This window comes from Erythranthe guttata, chromosome 2 (genome assembly GCF_056151865.1).
Source record: "Erythranthe guttata isolate IM_541 chromosome 2, IM_541, whole genome shotgun sequence".
Taxonomy (NCBI): Eukaryota; Viridiplantae; Streptophyta; class Magnoliopsida; order Lamiales; family Phrymaceae; genus Erythranthe; species Erythranthe guttata.
In genome coordinates, this window is record NC_142534.1 from 8355111 (window position 1) to 8379461 (window position 24351).

The window sequence follows — 24351 nt, forward strand, 5'->3', positions numbered from 1 at the left end:
AGCAAGCATGGTCACACAATGGAATCCATGGACTAATAATCAAGGAGTTGTGTGTAAGTTTACGTATAAGATTTTTTAATATTCACATTACAAAAGCACATGTATAACTGTACATGGTTTCTTCAATTTACTTCATCTCCTTCCCTTTTCTTGTTCATATCTTTTTAACTTAATGGTGATATATTTTATCCTATATTTCAGAAGAGGTATCAAGTACCAACCGAGGGGAAATTGTGTAGTGTATGCCTCTCAATTATTGTACATGTGTGATGTGTAGTTATCCTATATGTATATATGGTAAGTAGTATGTTTTTTTTTGTTTAAGAATATACACCGTAAAGAACATAGCAAACCACCCATGTGTAATCTAAGAGTTATATTGAAGCTTCTTTATTTGTGAGAGGTTTGATGTTGAAACGACTTCGGGTGATGTATTATAATGTCATTTTTTTTTATTTTTTTTGGAGTTCCATCGAATCTATTGCTCCAAGATACTCTGTCATGGATAGTTGCTTGATCCATAATTTGTTATTTATATGGCCTTTGTTATTCTTTCAGTACTTGTGACTACGGCACTCAGTGGCACTTATGGAATCACTAGACGAAGTGGTTCATATTTTGGCTGATCATTCTGAGGGCGTGTATTTTCAAAGAGGGGGTTGATAAGTTAATAAAGCTTCTTTTGGTTTTATTTGGGGATTGGATCTTCTTCTGTCTAAATGCATATCCCATTTTGACTTACACTTATATTCCGTGGAAGATAAATATAAATTGTGCTCTGTTTAAGTTTATAGAGAGGATATGATGAGAAAACTGATTAACATTATAATAAATTGCTTGATGCTCGGATTGATGAGTACTATGCTGTATTGGATGAATTGGATGATGCGGGATTCAAGAAAATGGAAGTTTATGATTGTGGAAACTGGTTGGGCTTTTCATGGGTACCAAAGTGAACCTTTTGCTACATTTTTGCCGGTTCTGAGAAATACAAGCTTCTTAGCCGATTTTCAAAAATATTAATGTTTTGATTTGAAGCAAAAGCTCAGAGTCTGTGTAAAACGAGAATTCCATGTTTGTACATGCCCAGCCCCTTTTTAAGTTTTTTATGTATCATTTCTTTCACACAACTTTCTTCCAGTCTTGTTGCTTTTGTGATGTAAGTAAGGATCAACATGCAATCAATTACACTTCTTAATTCCAATCTACTGAAATTATCACCATATCAATATTTTTGTGATAATTAAGAGTAGATCATAGTGGACTTTATATATTACGGCTCTAAAATGAAGCGATAATGTGTTGCAGTTTCACATTCAACAAATCAACATCCACTAGTTTATGTTACATATGTTCCACATATACGATTCCATTTAGTAATCACTTCGATTAACTTTCCACTTATGCTAAATTGCTAATACCTAATTACTATCTAGTGTCTACACACTTCTACTTACTATGTACTAAAAATGGTCAAAATCTCCACTTTTCTCTATTTTGGTACATTTGTATCAATTATCAAATCCTCGAGTAAGAAGACAACATAAGATATTTTAAAAATTGAGTTTATACTAGCCCGTTTGGTTGGTAAGATAAGATTAAATAATCTAATGAAACCCAATTATTTTATTGGAGCTCGCGACGTCCAACAAAAAAAAACTCACTAAAAGGCAAGATAAGCCAAGATAAGACAAGATAAACCATGATTATATAATTTTGGCGGGTCGACCCGGCAATTTATTGGGGATACCAAACATCAAATTAAGTCCAACTATTTAGTTAATCATGGCTTATCTTGGCAACCAAACGGGCCTTAATTAACTCAAATCCCTTGGCCAGATTACATAAATTGACTTCAATTACAGTTCATACATTGGTCAAGTTTCTTGATGTATAGATCCTAGAAGCTAGAACATCTTTTTTTTTTTTGTTTTTTTTTTGTTTTTTTGAGAAATCAATACTCGTCCATGTCAAACAACAAAAGACTCGATTCTAAAATCTGATTTTTAAGTAAGTATCCATTCTCGTTTCACGTTTTTCTCAAGAACCTCTGTTGACATCTAGTTTCCTATAAATAATTATGGAAGTAATGTTTGGAAAGATAACCAAATCAAACCACTTTAATTTGAACAAAATTCATCGGTCATTTCTAGATTAATGTCAACACATCACCAAAAATCAAAATCCTCATAGTAAATACAATCTAGTCTAAAATTTCTAAATTGACTCATAGTAAAAATTGCAGGAACACATGGAATCGTCTGCTTAGACAAGCAAAATGCAAATCCACCCTTGATTTCTTTTTTATTTATTTATTTTTTTAAAAGAAAAACTCTAAACACATAATTATTACATACAATCTAGTTCAAATATTAATGTAAAATCCTAATAACTAGAAGTTAAAAAAACTGACAACAATTTAAAATTGTAACGCCTCGTTTGGTTTGGGTGATAATGGGTGATTGATTAATTAGTCCAACTCAATCACACGTTTGGTTTACTTGACTAAAGCCCATGATTGATGACAAACCCGGTTTTTAATCCCTTATTTGAGTGATAAATTATCCACCCAATATTGGGAGGATTACCCAATCGGGAACTAACTTTGTCCAGGTGGCATATTTTGTGGACACCTTAACCCTCATGAATTAATTGAAATCTCAAAATATCTACTTTTTTCCCATAAAAGTGCCTACCTTTTTTCTAGGAAAAAATAGCAAATCCCCATTTCCCCCATTTTCTTTTGGTTTCCAGCAAGAGAGCCTTCCACAGCGAAGAACACACGCTTCTTCTTCGAGGGCTGCTTCTGAGGTAAATAATTTAATTTTTTCTTACTACTTTACATGCGTGAAACGCGATCTACTTTTTTTTTAGGAAAATACTGCAAATCCCTATTTTCTTTTTATTTTTCTTAGATTTGCAGCAGGGGTGTCTTTCCACACCGAAGAACAAACTCTTCTTCGAAGAATACCTGAGGTAAATGATTTGATTTATTTTTGTACGTGGGCATTACATACTTTTTCCAGCATCTACCCTATTCTGAATTTTGGAATCGAACATTTAATAGAGTTCTTATAATCGTCAGTGCTCTTTCTGCAGCCGGTAAATAAGTGAGGTGAATCTTCTTTGACCCTTCGAGAATTTTTAAATATTTTTTATCTACTACGGTATTGTAGACCTATGAGTTCTGTAATTTATTGTACTTCATACATGATTTAGCTTTGTTATTGACTCTGTTATTGCACTTTCATATAGTTTTTGTTTGAAATGGATATTAGAGAGGAGCATGAAGAGATCTTGTTGGTTTTGGAAGAAATAATTAGCATTTCCAAGTTTTTCCTTATGGCATGTTATGGGGCTTATCGTAAGTTGAAAGAACGTCGCGCAATTCGTAATCGTATTGTGCGTTATTACGTTTCCTATAGTTTGAATGCTCGAGTGCCCAATCTATTTGAGAATATTAATAGGCTGATTCATGGTTCCGATGTTCATTGTTTTGACAGTTTGCGTATGTCCAGAAATGTATTTGCCCATCTTTGTTTTCTTGTTCAAAATTTTGGTGGCTTAGTTGATACACGCCATGTCAAAGTTAATGAACAATTGTCCATGTTCTTGCATATATTGGGACATCGCACAAAAAATAGGATTGTAGGGTATAATTTCAACAGATCCGGGTACACGGTTATTAAGCACTTCAATCGTGTTCTAAGTGCTCTAATTAAGCTATATCCCTTATTCATTGTGAAGCCAAAACCTATTGACGAGGGTTATACAAACGTTCGGTGGAAAGTGTTCAAGGTAATAAGCACGTAATGCAAATTTATTATATGTATGTATAGTAATTTGCAAAGCAACTATTATCAAAACTATCGGTTTCAATGTGTAGGGATGTTTGGGAGCATTAGATGGTACTTATGTAAAAGTTAGGGTTGCCCAAGAAGATAAAGCGCGCTATAGAAATCGAAAGGGAGATATCTCGGTCAACGTGCTAGGTGTTTGTGATGCAAGTATGTGTTATAGTTATGTTTTAACGGGATGGGAGGGTTCCGCGACTGATAGTAGAGTCCTTCGAGATGCCGTTTGTAGACCGAATGGTTTGAGAATCCCCGATGGTAATGCATATTCCGAAAACTTTTTCAATTTTGATTTCTACATATATGTGACTTGAAATAATTTTTCATTGTGTTGGGATTTACAGGAAATTACTACCTTTGCGATAATGGGTACACAAATACAGAGGGTTTTTTAGCCCCATATAAAAGTGTTAGATATCACTTGGATGAATGGGATGGTAATAATGCGCCTCGAAATTATAAGAAATTTTTCAATATGAAGCATGCGAAGGCTCGAAATGTAATAGAAAGATCCTTTGGGTTATTGAAGTCACGTTGGGGCATCTTGCGCACCAGTTCACATTATCCTATCAAAGTCCATAACCATATTATCATGGCGTGTTGCTTGTTACAAAACTTTATTCGTAAAGAAATGCCCGTGGACCCATTGGAAACAAGACTTCCACCCATCCACAATCCCACTTATGATCCCGCACTTAGATTTATTGAAAGTGTGGAAACTTCACAATAATGGGTGTCGTGGAGGGACGATATTGCTAGAGCCATGTACGATGAGTGGAGGAGCAGACGATAGTTTAGTTAATTTGACTAATTTGCAACAATATGTATTTTCTTAATTATCCTAATGAATTTTCAGTTTAATAATGCAATGTTTACTGTATTAATCTCAAGTTTATTACTATAATTTATTGTGCATTTATTATTTTATTTTTTTACTTTATTCTAATACAATATATACGTTGAGTTTAGTACACGTTAAAATTAATTCAAATGGGACAAAAAAAGGCTTGGGTGTTTGAAAGACAGACAAATCTAGTAGGTCGTGGTCCATTGCCGAAGAACAAGCTTTGATTAACGGTTTGAAGGACCTCGTGCTCACGGGTTGGAAGTGCGACAATGGATTTAAGAAGGGGTTCCTTGGGATTCTACAACTTCATATGACGAGCGCACTCCCGGGTACCGATATTAGGGCGGATCCTCACATTAACTCTAAGATACACGTATGGAAGAAGACTTATGGCTCTTTGTCAACTATGATGACCCATAGTGGATTTGGATGGTGTGATGCCACTAACACCATCGACGTCGAGAGTGATGATGTTTGGGAAACATATGTGAAGATAAGCGTCAAATTGCTATATCATGTTGTTTTATCTAATCTACTTCATTGCAATAAATAATGTTGGATAAATGTGTTTTATATACTTGAAACAGACGGATTCGAATGCTCGTACAATGCGGTATAAATCGTTTCCCTATTATAAGGATTGGCTCGATATCTTTGGTAAGGACAAAGCAACTGGGAAAACGCGGAAGATTTTGTTGATATGGTGCAAACTATGGAAGACAAACATGGAATAAATAATGAAGGAGGTGGTGATTATGTGCTGGAGATGCCATTCAATTTACAGTCTGAAGCCACCGAGTTTCAGTCGAACGATTTGGGTCAAATTCCACCAGCACTAAGACCAAGTCCTCGAACAAGCGCAAATTTGAAGATGACACATTTGACCAAAAATTCTTCGCGGTAATGTCTTTTTTCTCCGAACAAACTGAAGGTCGTTTGGGTGAAATTGCTAAGAGAATAGGTTTTGAGGTTTTGAGCAGGATCGTACGGCAAGAGCTCGCAAAGAAGTGTACGATGCACTTAAAAATATGAATTTTCTCGGGGTTGAACAAAAAATACGTGTTGCGAAATTTCTTGTGAAGAACACGGAGGATCTTGATGTGTTCTTTAGTTTGCCCGAAGCAGAACGAAGCATATATGCTCGTATGATTGTTGATACTTCTGCATCAAAGTTATTTAGCTTCAATCTATAAGATTTTGTTATTGCGAACAACTTATATTTCTGATTGTTTAAGTGTATTTTGTTTTCCAAACTATGAATTTATGCATATGAATTTGGGTCTGTAAGAATTTCTTGCGAAATGATGACTTGAAATTTCAAATTTCTTTACTTATGTGGTCAAAATGTGTACGAGTTTCAAAGTTTCCTAAATTTTTGCAATTTGTGTTCAAATATGTCAAATTTGCAAACCTTTCTCAATTGCTGTAATTTGGAATCTATTCTGCAAATTTTAAAGTTTTGGATGTTGTTGGTGTAGTTTGTGTACAATTCAGCAAATTAAAAAGATAATGTCAATTGGTGAAGAACCATTTATTACTACATATGAAAATCCAACCCATACAGAAAATTTGGTCCTTACCCATAACAGTTAAAAAAAAAACAGAAAAAACAAACAAAAAAAAAACCTAATACTGCATAATAAAAACTAATACTGCATAATAAACACAAGCCTTAGAAACCACAAACACCATTTCGAAAACCACACAACAAGCCCAACTTCACTTGTAAATCGGCGAGTTTGAGCCAGAGGAGTTACGAAACTCCTTATCTGGTGAACCACCACTACCACCACCCATGTCCAAAGACTCAGTATCGCTCACTTCAAGAAAGCCATCTTGTTCATCCTCCTCCTCATCTATCTCTGCGGCAGGCTTGTAATCTCTAAGCAAGTAGGTCCACATCTCACTATCTTTGGAATCATCGTGGTCACTTGATATGTTGATGAAATCAATATGTGAATTTGGTGGCGCAATATCTGGCTCAACATGGAAGTTCTCCTTGTAGATATCCTGGGATGCAGAATCAACAACAATGAAGTCGTCACTCTTCCAACCAAAAGTATGTTTCTTGCTGAAGATGAATGACAATTTTTTCCACTGAGCTTCACCCCATGGCTTGTATGCACGACCTAGCTTGAAACGCTATGAAAAAATAAAAAGTCAAATACATTCTAATATAAACAGTTTAAAGAACATAAATTGAAAAAAAAAAAACAGACTACTTACATAAAAGATGTACTCCCAAGTCGACTCTTGTATTTACGAAATTGGTTTCCTCATCATACTCAACACCCGATAAAGAGATGATGGCCTTAAACGTTCGATACCTCATTTCCATGAACTTCAACTTCTGTTCACATTTCTCGTAGGTAAATGTTGTTCCAAATTCCTTGTTGATGGTACCGAAACCACCTAGGATAGTAGCACTGTTTTTTGAAACCCACCAGAAGTTGCCCTTCTTTGCATCTTCCACCACAACTTCCATAAAATGTCGATCAACACGCCAAGTCCATTCTTCATCGAAGAAGAACGCATCTTGATGCAATTTGGGAAGCGGAGCCATTTACAGTTGATAAAAGACTGTAATTTAAAGTAAAAAAAATTGCTGGTGTTCTTTCATAAAGAGTTGGGGCTCTATTTATATTAGAAGTTTAATGAGTTGTAGGTTTACTACAATTAATGCAGGCACATGTGAAATGATTAACAGTCTCCTTGGAAACGTATGAAATTTAATACTGATTCTCAGCTTATACGCATAAATGGGGAAAATTTACTACACTTAATGCAGCCACAAGTGAAATAAAGTGAAACGATTAACATTCTCCTTGGAAATGTACAAAAGCAAGAAATTTAATACAGATTTTCAGCTTATACGCATAAATGGGAAAAAATTACTACACTTAATGCGGGCACAAGTGAAATGATTAACATTCTCCTTGAAAACGTATAAAAGCAAGAAATTTATTACAAATTCTCAGCTTATACGCATAAATGGGGAAAATTTGTTGTTTCCCAACTACATTACATTAATTACGTATCAATAAATCCAAAAATAAAATCAATTTGACATGACAAGTCTAATTTAATTTATAATAAATAACAATGCAATGAATATAGACTAAATCCATGTTGATCTGCTCAAATTAATACTACAAAATAGAGGGGCTGCAATTTCCAAAATCACATATAAACAAATGTGAAACAACATCCTGGAATAAATGAAAAACAAGGTTCTTTTAATTCGCATAGACACCACACCACCTATGACATAGTCATCATGATAAACATTAAGAACAACATAGCAATTATAGAAGTCCAAGCAAATAGCTTAATTGATTTCACTTTACTTTTATACAATAGTACCTGGCCTTGCAAGGTAGATATCTCTTGTTCGTATCCATTAATCTTTGCCAACAAACCAGATATTACCTCAATAGACGTCGGTTTGCGAGTGGAATCGTCACACTATTTGAAGAAGTTATAACGATATTCCTACGAAAACCAATTTCACCACAAAAAAATTAAACCCGGTATACTTATTAAACAAGGATTAATGAAAAATGACTAATAAAAAAAATACGTGCACAAATTATTTGAATTAAATAACTTCAATTATAAGTACTTGCCTTTGTCGAGGAACAACAGTAAAAACGTCTTCCTAGATTTTTTTCCGTCCTCGAGGTTTTCGTTGTTGTTTCCAAACCGCAATGACAACAGAAAATTGACCCATAATAATTTGGATTAGACGCCCCACTGTGGTTCGAACTGCTACTTGCCCGATTGTGCACATTGTTTGAACTCGAACTCATCCTGTCAAAAGATTTCATGAGCATTGTAATAAACTTCAGATTGTCGAATGTAAAATGCATTATCCAATAGAAAAATAAATTTAATTTACCTAAAGAAATTCGCATCCAAGGCTTCTCTGTTGCAGGAAGTTCAAGGAAGAAATCCTAGATCCAACTGATGTCGAATTGGGGGCGTCTTTTAGTTTATTTTATTTTATTAAATTTTATAACCGTTTTTAAGGGTGTTTTGGTATTTTACCAAGCAATTTCAATAAAAAAATTAAATATTAGGAGTATAAACTAACCATCAATCACCAACACCAAACACGAGATTACATGGTTTTGAAAAGGTTTGAACAGTACAATCCTTTGACTATTTATCAATCCTTGTAATCCCATAACCCAAACCAAACGAGGCCTAAAAGGATCTCTAATCTTGTTCTATATTAAAAGTCCAGCTTGCACTCGACTTCAGTTTTTGTTGACTTTTATATCCTTTTCAGTCTATATCACTAGTTAATGCTAATAATGAATACAATAATTTGGGAAGGATTGGGCAGTGTTTAATAAAAATAGAAGATGTTAAACTTTAATGAATAGGAGAAGAACATATGCATAATTAATGTTTAAATTCATGGAATTTCTCCTATAAAAACGCAAATTAGCCGAATATATAATTAAAAATGACATCAAAATTTGTCCCTGTAGCTATGCATCAGCTTCCAGCAATGTTAGCATATTTTCTTGATATTTCCAGTTGTATACTTAATATTCCAAGCACAAACATTCTTTTAAATACCAATTGTTAATGGAAGAGATTGTACCAAATGAAGAAAGACACGCCGAAATCTACTAGATACATAAATAACCCTACAACAATGAAGCGTGTGGTCTGGAAGAATGAGAAGGGTTTTGACTTTGGGTGAAAAGTTCTGGAGCTTTTTATTTTCTTCACGTGTAATTTGTTGTTAACTATGATTAATATAATATTCACGTTTGGATGAGAAAATTTTAATAGATAATTGAATTCATAGATTTGAATATGTAATGTTAAAAATATAATTTACATAAAGTACGATGTGTATACGGTGGTGCGTGTACGATGTGTTTTACTAGGATCGTACATTTATTTTTAAATTCCTTGTATCCTAGGACGTTATAGATAGTACTGAAATCAATGGATGTGATTATTTTCTGAATTTTTTGAATACATCAGATTAAATATTTTGTGGTCCGAGAAGTAAAACTCTCTCAGAACCTAGACAACCCCAAGTGAGATGAGGTTGTCTAGGGTTCGAGAGGGTTGTACTTCTCGGACCGTAATCAGCAAATAAAAATGTGGCACATAGGATTAGTACGTACCCAGTAAAAAAATGTACGATACATACCCTATGAGAAATTACATAAAAACCCCTAAACTAAAACTTAATTATAAACAAATAATTAATAACTAAAAATAATTACAAGCAATAATTATCATAAAATAATTAATGTTTTTGCGTTCATCCTGTGAACCTTTCTCCCTCTCTTCCCGTCTCTCTTCTTCCGGCCGGACGATTGAGCCGCTCTCAACATCTCTTCTCCAAGCGGAGACCATTCATACACAAAATTCATCTTGAAATTCGAGGCACCGCGTATGCCAGAGTGAGGAGGGTCCCTAAGATTCAACCCTGAAATTGGTAAGTACTATTGGATTTAAACTTTTGGTTTCCATTTGCTTAGTTATATCGTTTCCACAATTGATTTTATTGTGTTTTGAACAAAATCGTCGTTTTTTTTTATTATCACTTTCAATCCTTTGTACTTCGTTACTTAATTGATTGCGTGAACTTTTGTGATGAACGACAACTGTTTGCTAAAAGTCCTGAATGAAATGGCCATTTAAGTGGGCAGGAGAATATTTGGGTCTTCCTTTCTTATTCAACTAGTTTAATTTCTCTCACATGTGCCCATTCTCTGCATCATTCTTTATCCTCATCAACTACGTTGGCCTTGTGTTCTCCTTTTAACTTTATCCTTTTTCCTCTAATTTCCCCTTGCACAAACAATTCTGATGGACTAGGTAGTAAAAAATTCCAAGTAACAACTCTTTTATTAGATGATGAAGAAACACAAGAGTACAAAACCGGAGGTGTAATACTCGAAACTATAAAGGCTTCCATTAAAGAAAAAACCAAGAAAATCGAAGAACTCGGAAGAACGGAGAGCAATAAAGAAGCTCTTGCTGTTGCTATTCATGACCTCAAGAAAACAATTGAGTTAGTTTCACAGTTGGAAGCTAACGAACAAAGGCGAAAACATGGGGACAAAATTGTCCAAAAAAGTGAAGTTTTCTTTTCTTGCAAGACGTATTTAACGGGCTCGGGACGAATGCATTTGGAAAGTTAGGCCCCTTCGGAATTGTTTACTCTTTCTGGCCGAGATTTCGTGCGGAGAGATCCGATTCAAGGAAATTGTTGGCCGAGATGTGGACGGTTGAGATCAAAATGGCTTTCTCCGAAACTGAGGTCTATTTTTTTATTTTATATTATTCCATGCATGTTACTTATAAATATAGGTGCAATTTTCCAGGATTCTATGGAGTGTGCAATTGACTTCTTGAAGTTTATTTGCAAATGGATATTAGAAAATTGGACGGAAGATTTGAAATTCGTCTCTTAACGTGTCGATAAGCTTGTGGTGGATCGACTTCAATCGATCGCAATAGGAACAATCGAAAAGATTTCCTTACACAGAAACAGTTGAAGTTTTGAAACAGGCAAAAACTTTGTCCTAACAATTTTATAACCAAGATTTATTTATGTTCTAAATTTTGATTGTCCTTATAAAACAGGCGCCCGAGGGAAAATTCGAGACGAAAGTCAAGTGGGGTGTCCTCTGAATGAAGAACATGAAAGGTATTACACACATATATATATATATATATATATATATATATATATATATATATATATATATATATAGGGTAAAATTCATTTTGCACCCCTGTACTATGATAAATATATCGTTTACCCCCCTGAAGTATTGAAAACATCAAATACCCCCCTGCCATTAGTTTTTTTCTTCTAATTTCGTTAGTCAAACCCTTTGACCGACTATTGCAAAGAAATGTTGGCTTTTTTTTAACGAAAATACCCCAAAAAATTTCTATATATAGATTTCAGGGCTTTTAGTTTTCATTTTTTTGGGTTTTGTGCCGTTAGTTTTCCTATATATATAAATTTTTTGGGGTATTTTCATTAAAAAAAAGCCAACATTTCTTTGCAATAGTCGGTCAAAGTGTTTGACTAACGGAATTAGAAGAAAAAAACTAACGTCAGGGGGGTGTTTGATGTTTTCAATACTTCAGGGGGGTAAACGATACATTTATCATAGTACAGGGGTGCAAAATGAATTTTACCCTATATTATATCTTGAAATACATTATGCAGATTGGATGTATATATATACATATAATTACACACATATATATATATATATATATATATATATATATATATATATATATATATATATATATATATATATATATATATATATATATATATATATATATATATATATAATGGCAGAATGAGGGAGTTGGGTATGGAGAAAGAGGAATATGAATGGTATTTAGATCTGAAAAAGGCATGGAGTTGGGTATGGATTCAGCTTTTTGTTTGATCCATTGGTTCTTTATGCAACTGGTCTTAATGATGTTAGAGATGCTGTTCCATTTAATTCCCAGAAGTTTTGGGACTATTAATTAAGCTATATTAAAAGGTTGTTGTAATAAAGTTTCTATTACATTACACACACACACACACACACACACATTATTTGTACTTACGTAGATAACAAATTTGTGACAATAAATCCCAATGGAAATATACAATGAAAATGAAGATTTCATTAACATACAAGACTCTTTGATTTGGTTTGGTTGACACAATGGAATTAAGGATGATTTCCTCTCCGATTTAAATTTTCGAAAATAATTACAGAAATTCCATTTTTTGACTTATTTTGCATTAATAGTAGGGCAAATTACCAAAACCCCCTGAGGTAAGCTTGAATAACGAAAATCCCCCCCCCCCCACGTTCTCGTAATTACGAAAACCCCCCTGAGGTATGCAGATATCTTACAAATCGCTCTAACGGTGTTAAACCCGATAGAATCTTTTTGATTCTCCCGAATATTCCTCCGATAATACCAATTTTGCCCTTGTACACGAAATTACCCTTAGGGGGTAATTGTAAGCATTTTATTTAATGAGGGGGTCATAAATATATACTCTTCATGAAATATATAAGTGTCTGCAAAATACTTATTTTTCTTAAATTAAACCCAAATATAATAAATCATTATGAATGTACAGTGTATTTTTATTGGATTAAAAAAATCAATGGATGAGATTTCAAAATTTAATTATTTTTTATATATAAAATTAAATATTTTACAATTCGAGAAATACAACCATGCATCATTCAAGCTAAAAGCATAAATCCGTATGAATACTCCTCTGGATAAATAAAATCAATTAAAATATATAAATAAAAAAAAATAAAAAAATTATAATATCAAATTATCAATACAAATTACAAAGTAATAAATAAATTTATAAAAGCAATAAATCATCAAGTGAAATGGATGTCAGGGGGGATTTTCGTTATTTAGGCTTACCTCAGTGGGGTTTTGGTAATTTGCCCTTTATTTTTTACATATTTAACAGAAGGATATAATAGACATTTCACGTTTTCGGTTAAAAAAATTCGGTCAACCGTTAGTCAAGGGGGGTTTTCGTAATTACGAGAACGTTAGGGGAATTTTCGTTATTTAGGCTTACCTCAGGGGGGTTTTGGTAATTTGCCCTTAATAGTATTGTGTATTCTATATTACAGGTAAACAAAGAAAAAAAAAACGTATTATGACGATTCAAATTCGAAAATTTTCAATTATGTAACAAGATTTCCCAATCAGATTTTCCAAAATTTTGATTTAAATTTTTTTTTTCGGGTAAAAAAACATTTTGAAACAGAACTGGAATCACAGAAGGCCACAAGAACCGACAGTAGCAAAAATTTCGAACTGACACAAATAATTATTATTCGACAGACGAAACACCAATTAAAGTCCAATTACATTATTATATCCCCAACCAAACGAGCCTCTAATACGAAAAAAAAATAACATCAAGGATTGAAAGCCGATACCGACTTATTGTTCATAATATGCTGCTCAAATGACTCTTGTGCTTCAAGTGGAAAGAAAAATGGATACAATTCATACCAAACATAGCAACTGCCATACAACACTCTACACCCTCTCTTATCGTTGCAAACAATCGAAGCGCACTGCGCGCACGCCAACTCCGATAGATCTCTGGTGCACTGCTCCAGGACGTAGAGCCTATCAAACAGTGACACGTCGCTCTTCCCCTTCCCCAACCCTCGGCGAGCGAGCTTTGGGGCCCGCGGCATCTGTGACATTCTGGACGTTGATCAAGAAAAATCCGGAAGTATCAACTTGTCCGAAGAAATTCGAACTGCCGTACCTTAAGAAGCAAAAATCGTAACACAATATTGTTGTCAAAACAAATAAGGAAGACAAGTACATAGAGTGGCTAACGATCATCTTTTGACATACCAGTCTGATCATCTGAAGCATAATCCACTCCTTGCATACCTTAATTCAAAATTAAATTGACTTAGACCCTCATAAAACCCAATACAAATTCACTTAAAAAACAATAGAACAAATAAGGGATCTTAACTACCCCTCCTTCATCAACAAGATAAGGGATATTTACACAAGTAGTGCCGAAAAAAAGAGGATTGGTCACAAAATTGGAAGGAATTTTTTTTTTTTTTTTTTTGAAATATCACTCACCATATTTCCCGACAAATTTCTTGGTTGCCTTGGCCATCAAAAAAGATGGAGAGGGGCGACGAAAACACGAAGCAGTGCGAAGAAACCCTAGATTCAGTTTAATGACTTTAATCTGATGATAGGTTCTATGGCGAGGTTGAAGAAGGTTAATTAAGGATGAACAAACAATATCTGTATTTGCAGAAATTTTCATTTTGATTTTGGGGAAAGACATTTGGAAACTTTTGATTTTATTTAACGTGTAATTTTGTTGATTACGATTATTATAATGTTATTTTAATAGAGATTTTAATTTATTTATTGTTATCATATTTTTAATTCATTTATTTGAGAATATATAAGGTTAATTAGGTAATTTATATGAAGTACGATGTGTGTACGGTTTTGAACGATGTATTTTTACTGGGTTCGTACTTTAATTTTTAAATTTCTAGCGTTGTACTAAGTCGTACTAGGATCGTACATAAACTCAATGGATGAGATTAAAATTTATTGCCGGACGGTAAGTGAATTGTGAATAATTCACTAGATGTGGTAGGGGTTATTGGGAATTTGGCGGCGAGGGTACTCGAGATGAATGAGTGAGTCGATCCGGAATCAACTAGAGCATAAACGAGATTGTTACAAACGTAAATTGTACCTGCTATCATCGAAGGGTCGGCTTCGGCTTCATCTTTGGTCATTGCGAACACTCGACCGGGAGCTGGATTTTGCGGTGGGGGTTGTGGGCAATCCCTTATCAAGTGCCCTGGTTTTCCACAGCGATAACAATTGTTGGTGCCTTGAACGCAGTGTCCAAAGTGAGGTTTCCGACATTTTGGGAAAATCGGTCGGGCTGGTGGTGTAGCATGGTTTTGAATCATTGGACGTTTTCCCTTGTTTTGGCTCGGTCCGGGGTGGGGCCTCTTCCATTTGTGAGTATTGGCGGGTGGAACAGATCGAGATTGACGGATCTCTTGCTCGGCTTGGGCTGCTTCGAGTGCTTTGTCGACTATTTTTCGAAAAGTCATTACGGAAGACATGCGGACATCTCGTTGAATCACCGGGTTGAGGCCTCTAAGGAAATGGTTGGCCGTTTCGTCGGCGTCTCGGGATATGAATGGGGCGTAGAGACATCCTTGTTCGAATCGTCGTACGTACTCGGCTACGGACAAGTTGCCTTGCTTTAGCTCGATAAATTCCTTTAGTTTCTGAGCTCGGAGGTTTTTGGAAAAGTACTTTTCGAAGAAAAAGATTTTGAAAGCGCTCCAAGTTGTGTTCGTTAGGTCGATTCCTTCTTTGCTACCTTCCCACCAATGACGGGCTTCGTTCTTCAGTAGGAAAAGAGAACAATGGATTCGATCTCGGTCAGACATTTCCATGTAGTCGAAAATGACTTCGAGGGATTTGATCCATTCTTCAGCTATGGTTGGATCGGGGCCTCCATGGAATTCGGCGGGGTGCATTCTTAGAAACCTTTCGTAAATGGCTTGGGGTGCGGTATTTTGAGGTGGTGGAGGTGGATGGTTTTGGTTTTGGAGGTTAACAAGGCGTTGGATTTGTTCATTTTGTTCTCGGACGAGGGCGGTGAGGTCTTGTATGGTGCGAGATTGATCGTTTGGACCGTTAGCGGCGTTTTGAGCTCGAGTTTGTGCTCCCGACATTTTAGCACTTTAAACAAATAAACACTTCTCATTAGTTAATAAATGTGCACATATAAACACATACCTGCCCGAGTTCTTAGTTGATGTCGTCATTCGAGGATTTCGGAGATCTTTAAGTTCATATGGAGATTTTCCGGGGATCGTTGCTCTGATACCACGTATGTGTGACACCCATTTTCTAGTTATACTTAATTAGTATTTAGAATATGATAGCGGAAGACTTTGAAATATATAAATCGGGAATAGAAAATTCCGACAATATTTTTCTTTTAGAATCAGAGTAAGAGTGTCCACATATTACCAAACAACATTCACTTAATCAATTTCACAAACTATGCATGCATGACTAGAGATTAAGTTCCATTTTAGCAAAGTGAGAGAATATTGGACAGTTTCGATCTATCAATTAAACAAATTAATAACTCTCTAACCGCTCATGCAAAACACTTGAAAGTTTTACCACATACTCTAATAAGGACCTAGATAACCTAGTAAAAACAGTTTTTAAATACCTTGAGCCATTTGAAAGGAATAATTAAAATCGTACAACTATACAGTTTGAAAATCTAAAGCAGGGGAGTGACCTTTGAAAAATCTTTATAAATTCCCTACTATTTCAAAAATCATCAATTTCTATACTAAAGTACATTAGTGAGTTATGATTCCATTACAAGTGGAATAAATCCTTTTGAGTGAGAAAAACCTTGTATTTTATTGTAAATACTACAACGACTCTGTTTCAGAGCAGTGTTGGGAAACAATTCATAATTAATTCATGGGTTATCCAAATAATGCAAAAGAACCATCAAAATGAACCTAACAGAGAGTCCTATAATTCTCTAAAATTTCATGCAATAATGTATGGAAGAGATAATTAACACGAATTATCAAACTACTAGACAGAACATAACACACAACTAGCCGACGGGCATTTTATAAGGTTTTTATGAAAACTTGCCCTAAGGTTACATAAGTTTTTGAGGAAATACCATATCATGTATCAAAAGAGGTAATTTTACTCCTAAGTAACATTTACATATTATGCATCAATAGTAAGTTCCTCCAATAGGCGGGAGAGAACGATAATAAACACCTAAAACGGTGTCGAATGTCTTTAAAAGCAAAGTGTACAATTAAAACCACATTAGTATATTAAGAGCACCCAAAATCCACCATGCCTCCATATGAACTCTTCTCCCGATCCACGAACTCAACTTCAACCACGATCCTCGGGCTCGAAATCGGGTAATCCTACAAGCAATTCAACACCTATATGAGTCTTTGAGACTCAATGAGAATTCCATAGAAGATCAAATACACTTAGACAAGGAATTATATAGTCATACATATACAAGTATACATATACCTCAATCACTATTTCCTTAAGAAAATTTACCGATTTACCTTTACCTTCTCGGTTTACCTCTTAGACCTTTTCGATTTACCTCTTAGACCTTCCTTTCATCATTTCATAAGGAATATCCCTTACAAGGGAGTCATTCTTTTACACATACATTCATTCATTTCAAGCAAATTCACTAGGTGTGTGAGAAAAAACATTTTAATTCGGATATCCTTTGGAAAAATCAAGTAAAACCATAGACAATAAGCCTTCATTTATTTGGAACCCGTTTCATAAGTGGAATCAAACCACACACTCTTCATCTCATTTTAGGGGTACCGGTCCCTCATACCCCGTGCTTATTCGATCTATGTTTTACAAGATTTTCCAACTTTAAAAAAACGTGCAAGTGAAGTTAGTATATTCTCTTCATTTCACATATTCAAAGTTAGCTTTCACATAAGCACACATATTTCCACCTATTTCACAAAGGCACATAATTTAGTCACAAAATCACAAAAGCAAGTAAGACACATAACAACTCAGGCAAGGAACATAGATCACATATAGCAAAACAACTCAAAGCATTCGGTTATTTATAATTACTATCTCCAAGTTACTAGTTAAAGTTCAAGCCCTCTTTCTCAAGAGGCTTGAAGTTCTCTTTCAAGTAACACCAAATTTCCATTTATTTCATTTTCTTTCCAAAATATTCAAACCATCAACAATTCAATCACACAAAATTCCATTTTTATTAATCTTGTTCTCGATTTTTATCTTCGTATACTATCTTATTACTCATAGATCATAAACCATGGATCGTAAGCTTCCTCGACCCGGAGGGAGTACACTTACAACCACGTAGGTCGATATATATAAACATAGAAACATATACTTATATATATATATCACATATAGATTACAAATAAACCATGGATCAAGTACTTTCTTCGACCACGCAGGTTTACGAAACCATGGATCGAAGTTTCCTTAAAATCACGCAGGTCTAGTATATATATATATATATATATATATATATATATATATATATATATATATATATATATATATATATATATATATATATATATATATATATATATATATATATATACATACATACATAAAAAAAATTACAATATTATTCTTAGTTCTTCAAGATTATATAATTTAAAGCTTAGATTCTTACATGCATGGATGATCTAACAATAAACAAGTAAGGTACTATAACTTCCCAAATTTTCGGCCATTAAGAACAAAGAAGGTGAAAGAAGAAATAATATTGGTGAAGAATCACTTGTAGCAAGAATATGGATTTCTCACCTTAATCTTCTTAGAAAATTGGAAGGGTGTTCTTTCCTTTCTACAAGGAGAAGAAGAAGAAATTTTAGAGAAAGGGGAAGAAGAAGCTTAGTTTCTTGAATTTTTCGAAAATGAAGAAAAGAAAGAAGAGGAAGAAGACTTACTCCTTTGGCCAAGAATTTTACTCTTGAAAGAGAGATTTTGGGGCTTTCCTACACTAAAATTTCGAAAATTGGGAGAAGAGGAGAAAGAGAATTTTGATCTTTGATCTCTAGGATGTGTGGAGAATATGAGAAAATTGATGAAGGCTTGGGTTCTATTTATAGAGTTGTGGGAGACTTGCATGCTTAATGATTAATGAGTGGTCTTTTTGCAATTTAGGCAAACTTGGGGATTATCTAGAGGGACTTCTTTGCAATTTCATTTAACTATTCAAAAAGAAATTCAAAAAAAAAGGGAAAAATCTTAATACACATGGGCTCACCTAGAGGAGGGTTGTACTCAAGTAAAATTTTGGTCTTGTGTTGTACCATGGTCAAAATTGAGGGATGAATAGGAGGAATTTTCTATTTCTATTTAAGCAAATATGTGATTTAAAACTCTCCTAACAAATGAGTACTAGCAATATAAATGAGTATGATTAATCTCTAGATATAATAATTAACCAATATGATCAATTTAAATTCGTCCAAAATTATTTCGGACTAATGCATTCTATATGAAATTTCACCGGTTATCACATAAATAAAAATCTTAAACTAATAAACGCACATAAGAGATAAAATCACGTTAACTAAATAGATGCTAATTAATGAAAACTTAAATTATCGGAGACGCGGGGTGTTACATCTTATCAAGAGGTTTTCTCCGGAAACAGTATGCCTCAAGAAGTGAAGGCTGCATACATTAGTGATAAGCTTGGTATTGCGAATTTTCGTAAATGAGACACACTGAACTACATCTAAGGAGGAGGGGTAGGAGCACGCTGTGTTGGGGGTGGAATTTTCGGATATTGGAAGAGAGAGTCATTGGTTGTAGAGAATGGGAAGATGGAATAAGCATAGGGGTGATTCTGCATTATTCAAAAAGATGTTGGCTAGGGAGGTGGAATTTCAAAAATTACAAATTGACCCCATCTGTGGGGCTTTTTGGCGAAGTACAAGAAAGTTGGGGGTGGTTAAGAATAGCCGCATTACATACTTTAATATTAGCATTTTATACCCCATTTTGGGTCATATTTGTAATAGTCTAGTTACCTTAGACGCTGATTTTTTATTTCCATTGTAGGGGTACTCTTTTTCCTTGTGTTAGGCCCACAAGGTTTTAACGAGGCCCCCTCTTGCCTAACTTAAATGGAATAATAAAATCTTTTGGCCGAAAAAAAAAATAAAAATAAAAATGGATGAGATTAAAATTTAATTATTTTATACGCACTAGATTAAATATTTTATGCTCGTACTCGGAGAAGTACAACCCTCTCGTACCCTAAACAACCCCAAATGAGATTTGTAAACAACTTCCATATAAAATTATATATTAATTGAGGAGTTTTTTTTTTTTTTTTTTTTTTTTTTTAATGTTATATATGCAAATAATTTAATTTAATTTTTATTTGTTTTTGGGTCAAACGATCTACATATATATTCATTTACCATCTAGGTTCTCTATATGTTACCCTTGAAGCATGAATAAACGAAGACACGAGAAGATCGCTAGCTGCTCTTCCCACTCCTACTGATCAAACATGTTTGCTGATCTGAAATTACAGATATGTTCTGACTTTAATATCTCCATGGTTATTGACTGGATCGCCAAATCCTTCAAGGATATTGTATATCCATGAGTCCGAAAGTTTTGTCAAAATTTCACGTCTATCCGATCACCGGTTGATTTATGGCGAATTTTCTCTCTGGACTACGCAGAAAATTCGAGAGCACGTTTTCAAAATTGCCTTCTCACATCACCGGATTGTCGAGGCGCGTGGAGATGACCCTGGTGGCGGCGTTGGCTGCAAAAGAATCATTCTCCTCTTAGGTTTCACCTCGTATATTCAATCCACTATCCACGCAGCACTAGATACGTGATAGGCTAAGTACAACGAAGAAGAACGAGGGGAAAATGAAGATGCCTATGCGACGACGGTGGCGCTTTGGCTGGTGGCGGAGGTAGGGTTTCGGCTGCAAGGTATACAGCTGATGGAGGGAGAGAGGCTAGGGTTTCATTCTTGTTTCGTTGTTTTTGTTTTTGTGTGTCTTTCACAAGACATATATATCCTATTTATATTCTCCTTGTGAAAACCCTAACAGGCCTTAAGTTGGGCTAGGCCCAACAGTTCAAGTCCAATCTCTTTCTCGGCTCGTTTCTAACAAAAGAACGTTCGCAAAAATATAAAAAAATATATTTTGACGACGAGCACAAATTCTCGTCGATACGAATACCAATTTGAAATTTGCCAATTTCCGGAATTGAAAACCCTAATTTAGGACTCGCCAAATCGGGAAACTTTCCAATATAGAAATTTCACTAAATTTCCGTTGGATTCTTTTCCTCTAATTATTCTCATCTGTAATTACCAATTACGAATGTTGGACTCAATCCCATTGACTTTAAATTACACGAAGATTAACTAATTAATCTTAGCTTGTTGCATTAAGGATCTCAAGTACACGAGCAGTGTGACCCTCGATGGTTCAGGTTTGAGCTAGCCGTGGGCCCACAACCCATTGTTTTTTAAATTCGTCCCTAGAGTTATAATTAAGTTGAAGCTAGTTTCAACTTAACTACCCAACGAATCAAGATTGGCGTCCAACAACTACGCGTCATGATTCCCTAGATACAAATGAAGTGCCTGCAAGAACCGTGTGATATAGTTAACGTACAGTACGATCCTTTCGATACATATATCCCGATTGACCTAGAGGCATTGGTTTGTCGAGACCTCTTTATGAGTTCAATAACTGTGTGAACGTTCTTGATTATATAATCCATTTGTGTTTGACTTAGAGAAACACATTTCTCTAATCACGATACATTCAGCTGTGGCCACAGACTTCATGGATTATAAATCGTAAGAACACACATGATATCCATGACTGATCTGTTGGGAATCAGACACGTGTACGCAGCGGAAAACAAAAAAAATATGCGAATAAACGAATTTAAAATACATAAACACATGCCCGATAATTGAAAACAATTAATTGCGTACCTTTGCGCTTCCAGCGAAATTAAAAACAACATACATGCTTAATTATTCAACCGAATTTAAATGAATTAGCATGCTCGCGTTTAAATCAAATAATCATTCTCGCAATAAATAAACGATTTCATGTAGTCACATAAAATCATACAAGTTTCATACTAGAACAAACATATATATTCAATTTAAACGTAATCGAATCTAACGACAATGGATTCAAAAATTTACCTCTTGAAGCGTGAAGTAGGCGCACTAAGCAAAGCTAGATTTCCACAGAAACTAATCCGTGCAATCCGGGGGAGCAACAGCGGAACGACAGCAGCGGCAAGACGAGCTGCGGCGGCGCGTGTAGCTCACGCGCTCTCTTCGGGTGGCGCGTGGGAATGCGTGCGGCGTCGGCTCGTGTGCACCTCCTCGATTCTTCGATCTTCGATCTTCCTCCTCTCTGATTTCACCTCGTATACTTCGATCTACTGAACACGTGAATCGGCCAAGAGAGGGCCGATTCCGGCAGGATTCCGGCGACGGCGGCGGTGATGGTTGCGGGGGAGAGTGGCCGAGTGAGAAGGGGAGCGGCTAGGGTTAGGGTTTGTGTGTGTTGTTTTGTGCAAGACCTATAAATCAAGTATTTATAGTGTCTTGCATAAAACCCTAGCAGGCTTAAGTTGGACCGGGCCCAACAGCTTAAGTTCGTTAGTGCTTTTACTTGCTCGTCTCTCTCAATTCAATGATCGAAAAATTGCAACGATTACATTTTTGGAATCATTATAATGTCCTCGTCATTACGAGTGCCAACTCTCGATTTCCATCTTTCCAAAAGTGGAAACCCTAATTCAGTGCACTTTCTAAATTTGGAAACTTCCTGATTTCGAAAGTCCACTAATACGTTTGCCTATTATTTTCCTTTTCTTATTCTCATTCATAATTCCAAATTACGAATGTTGGACCCAATCATATTGACTTCCAATCATGCAAAGATAAACCATTTCAAAGTTCTCATGTGCACGAGCACTGTGACCCTCGATGGTTCAGGTGTAAGCTAGCCGTGGGCCCACAACCCTTTGTGGTCAAAACTCGTCCCTTAGAGTTACGATTAAGATGAAGCTTGTTTCACCTTGATCACCCAACGAATCAAGATTGGCGTCTAGCAACTACGCGTCATGATTCCCTAGATACAAATGAAGTGCCTGCAAGAACCTTCAGATATAGTTAACGTAGAGTACAATCCCTTCGATTCATATGTCCCGATTGAACTAGAGGCATTGGTTCATCGAGACCTCTTTATTTGTTCAATGACTGTGCAATCGTTCTAAGTGTTGTAATCGTTACGTGCATGACTTAGAGAATCGAATTCTCTAATCATCACTTAGTCAGCTCTGGCCAGAGACTTAGAATGATTACAAACGATCAGAACACACAGGACATCCAAGACTATTCTAGCGATCGAATCCCCGACTACAATGCACAGACTTCCCACTAGATTTCGGACTGCACGAACACTGGCCCTTGGGATGGTCCTCGGTGGAACACAGGGACAGGTCACGATACAACTGGTCCTCTAGTAAAGTCACGGTGATGTCTAGGTCATAAGGACTAATGGTTTACAACTATACCATAGATATCTCTACTCGATTATTGGGAACCACTTAGAGATTTCTAGGGTGAGGGAGTTCAGTGAACTCGTCAACTTACGAGCACCCACTTATGCATGCCGATATCACAATACCGTTTACTGATGAGATGCAGTACACATACACTAAGTGCTAGTCTCTTAATGGGAAAGGCCGATATCCTCATTGGTGGCGTAACCCTTCGACTAGGAACAAGTTTAACAGTTATAATACTTAAGTAAATATCTCACGATCCTAACTGTAAGGACTATATCTATGCTTGTGACAAAAGGACAAAGATATAGAATGCCAAGGTGTTTTATCATTAATATGAATAAAGGTTCGTTTATTACCATAATAAATACGAAAAGACCACAACCACATGTTGGCTTGTTGGTCACCTACTCTAACAATCTCCCACTTGACCTAAAGCCAACGACCCATGAATCGTAATCCCATCGACTCTCGATGTTTCTCGTGGACTCCGAGGTGACTCGTTCTACTTTAACTTCACCTCTATCAATGATCTCTCGGAACACATGATACTTCCTCAGAATATGCTTCGACTTGTGATGAGATCGTGGCTCCTTAGCTTGCGCCACGGCTCCGGTGTTACCACAGTACAACGGTACTGGATCACTAGCATTAGGAATGACACCCAACTCTTGGATGAACTTCCTTATCCAAGTCCCTTCCTTTGCAGCTTCAGACGCTGCAATGTATTCCACTTCGGTAGTCGAATCAGCCGTTGTGCTTTACTTTGAACTCGTCCAACACATGGCACCACCATTAAGCGTGAATATAAATCCAGAGTTCGACTTTGAGTCGTCCACATCCGATTGAAAACTAGAGTCGGTGAAACCCTCTAATTTCAATTCGGCACCCCCATAGACC

General features: G+C 35.6%; 1 protein-coding gene, 1 long non-coding RNA gene and 1 pseudogene across 2 annotated transcripts; 1 reads left to right on the forward strand and 2 right to left on the reverse strand.

Annotated features, from left to right (window-relative positions):
• The first annotated feature begins 9172 nt into the window (after positions 1-9172).
• LOC148772259 (asparagine--tRNA ligase, cytoplasmic 2-like) lies at positions 9173-12267 on the forward strand (annotated as a pseudogene).
• Positions 12268-14843: 2576 nt separating this feature from the next.
• On the reverse strand, positions 14844-16004 carry LOC105958203 (uncharacterized). Its single transcript, XM_012982210.2, has one exon. It carries the CDS (start codon positions 16002-16004, stop codon positions 14844-14846), a length of 1161 nt encoding a protein of 386 aa, XP_012837664.2.
• Positions 16005-16888: 884 nt separating this feature from the next.
• On the reverse strand, positions 16889-19040 carry LOC148772260 (uncharacterized). Its single transcript, XR_016030073.1, has 3 exons — positions 18813-19040; positions 18670-18709; positions 16889-17255 (listed from the first exon to the last, which is right to left on the reverse strand). It is a non-coding gene; the product is annotated as an uncharacterized LOC148772260 (long non-coding RNA).
• Positions 19041-24351: the final 5311 nt, after the last annotated feature.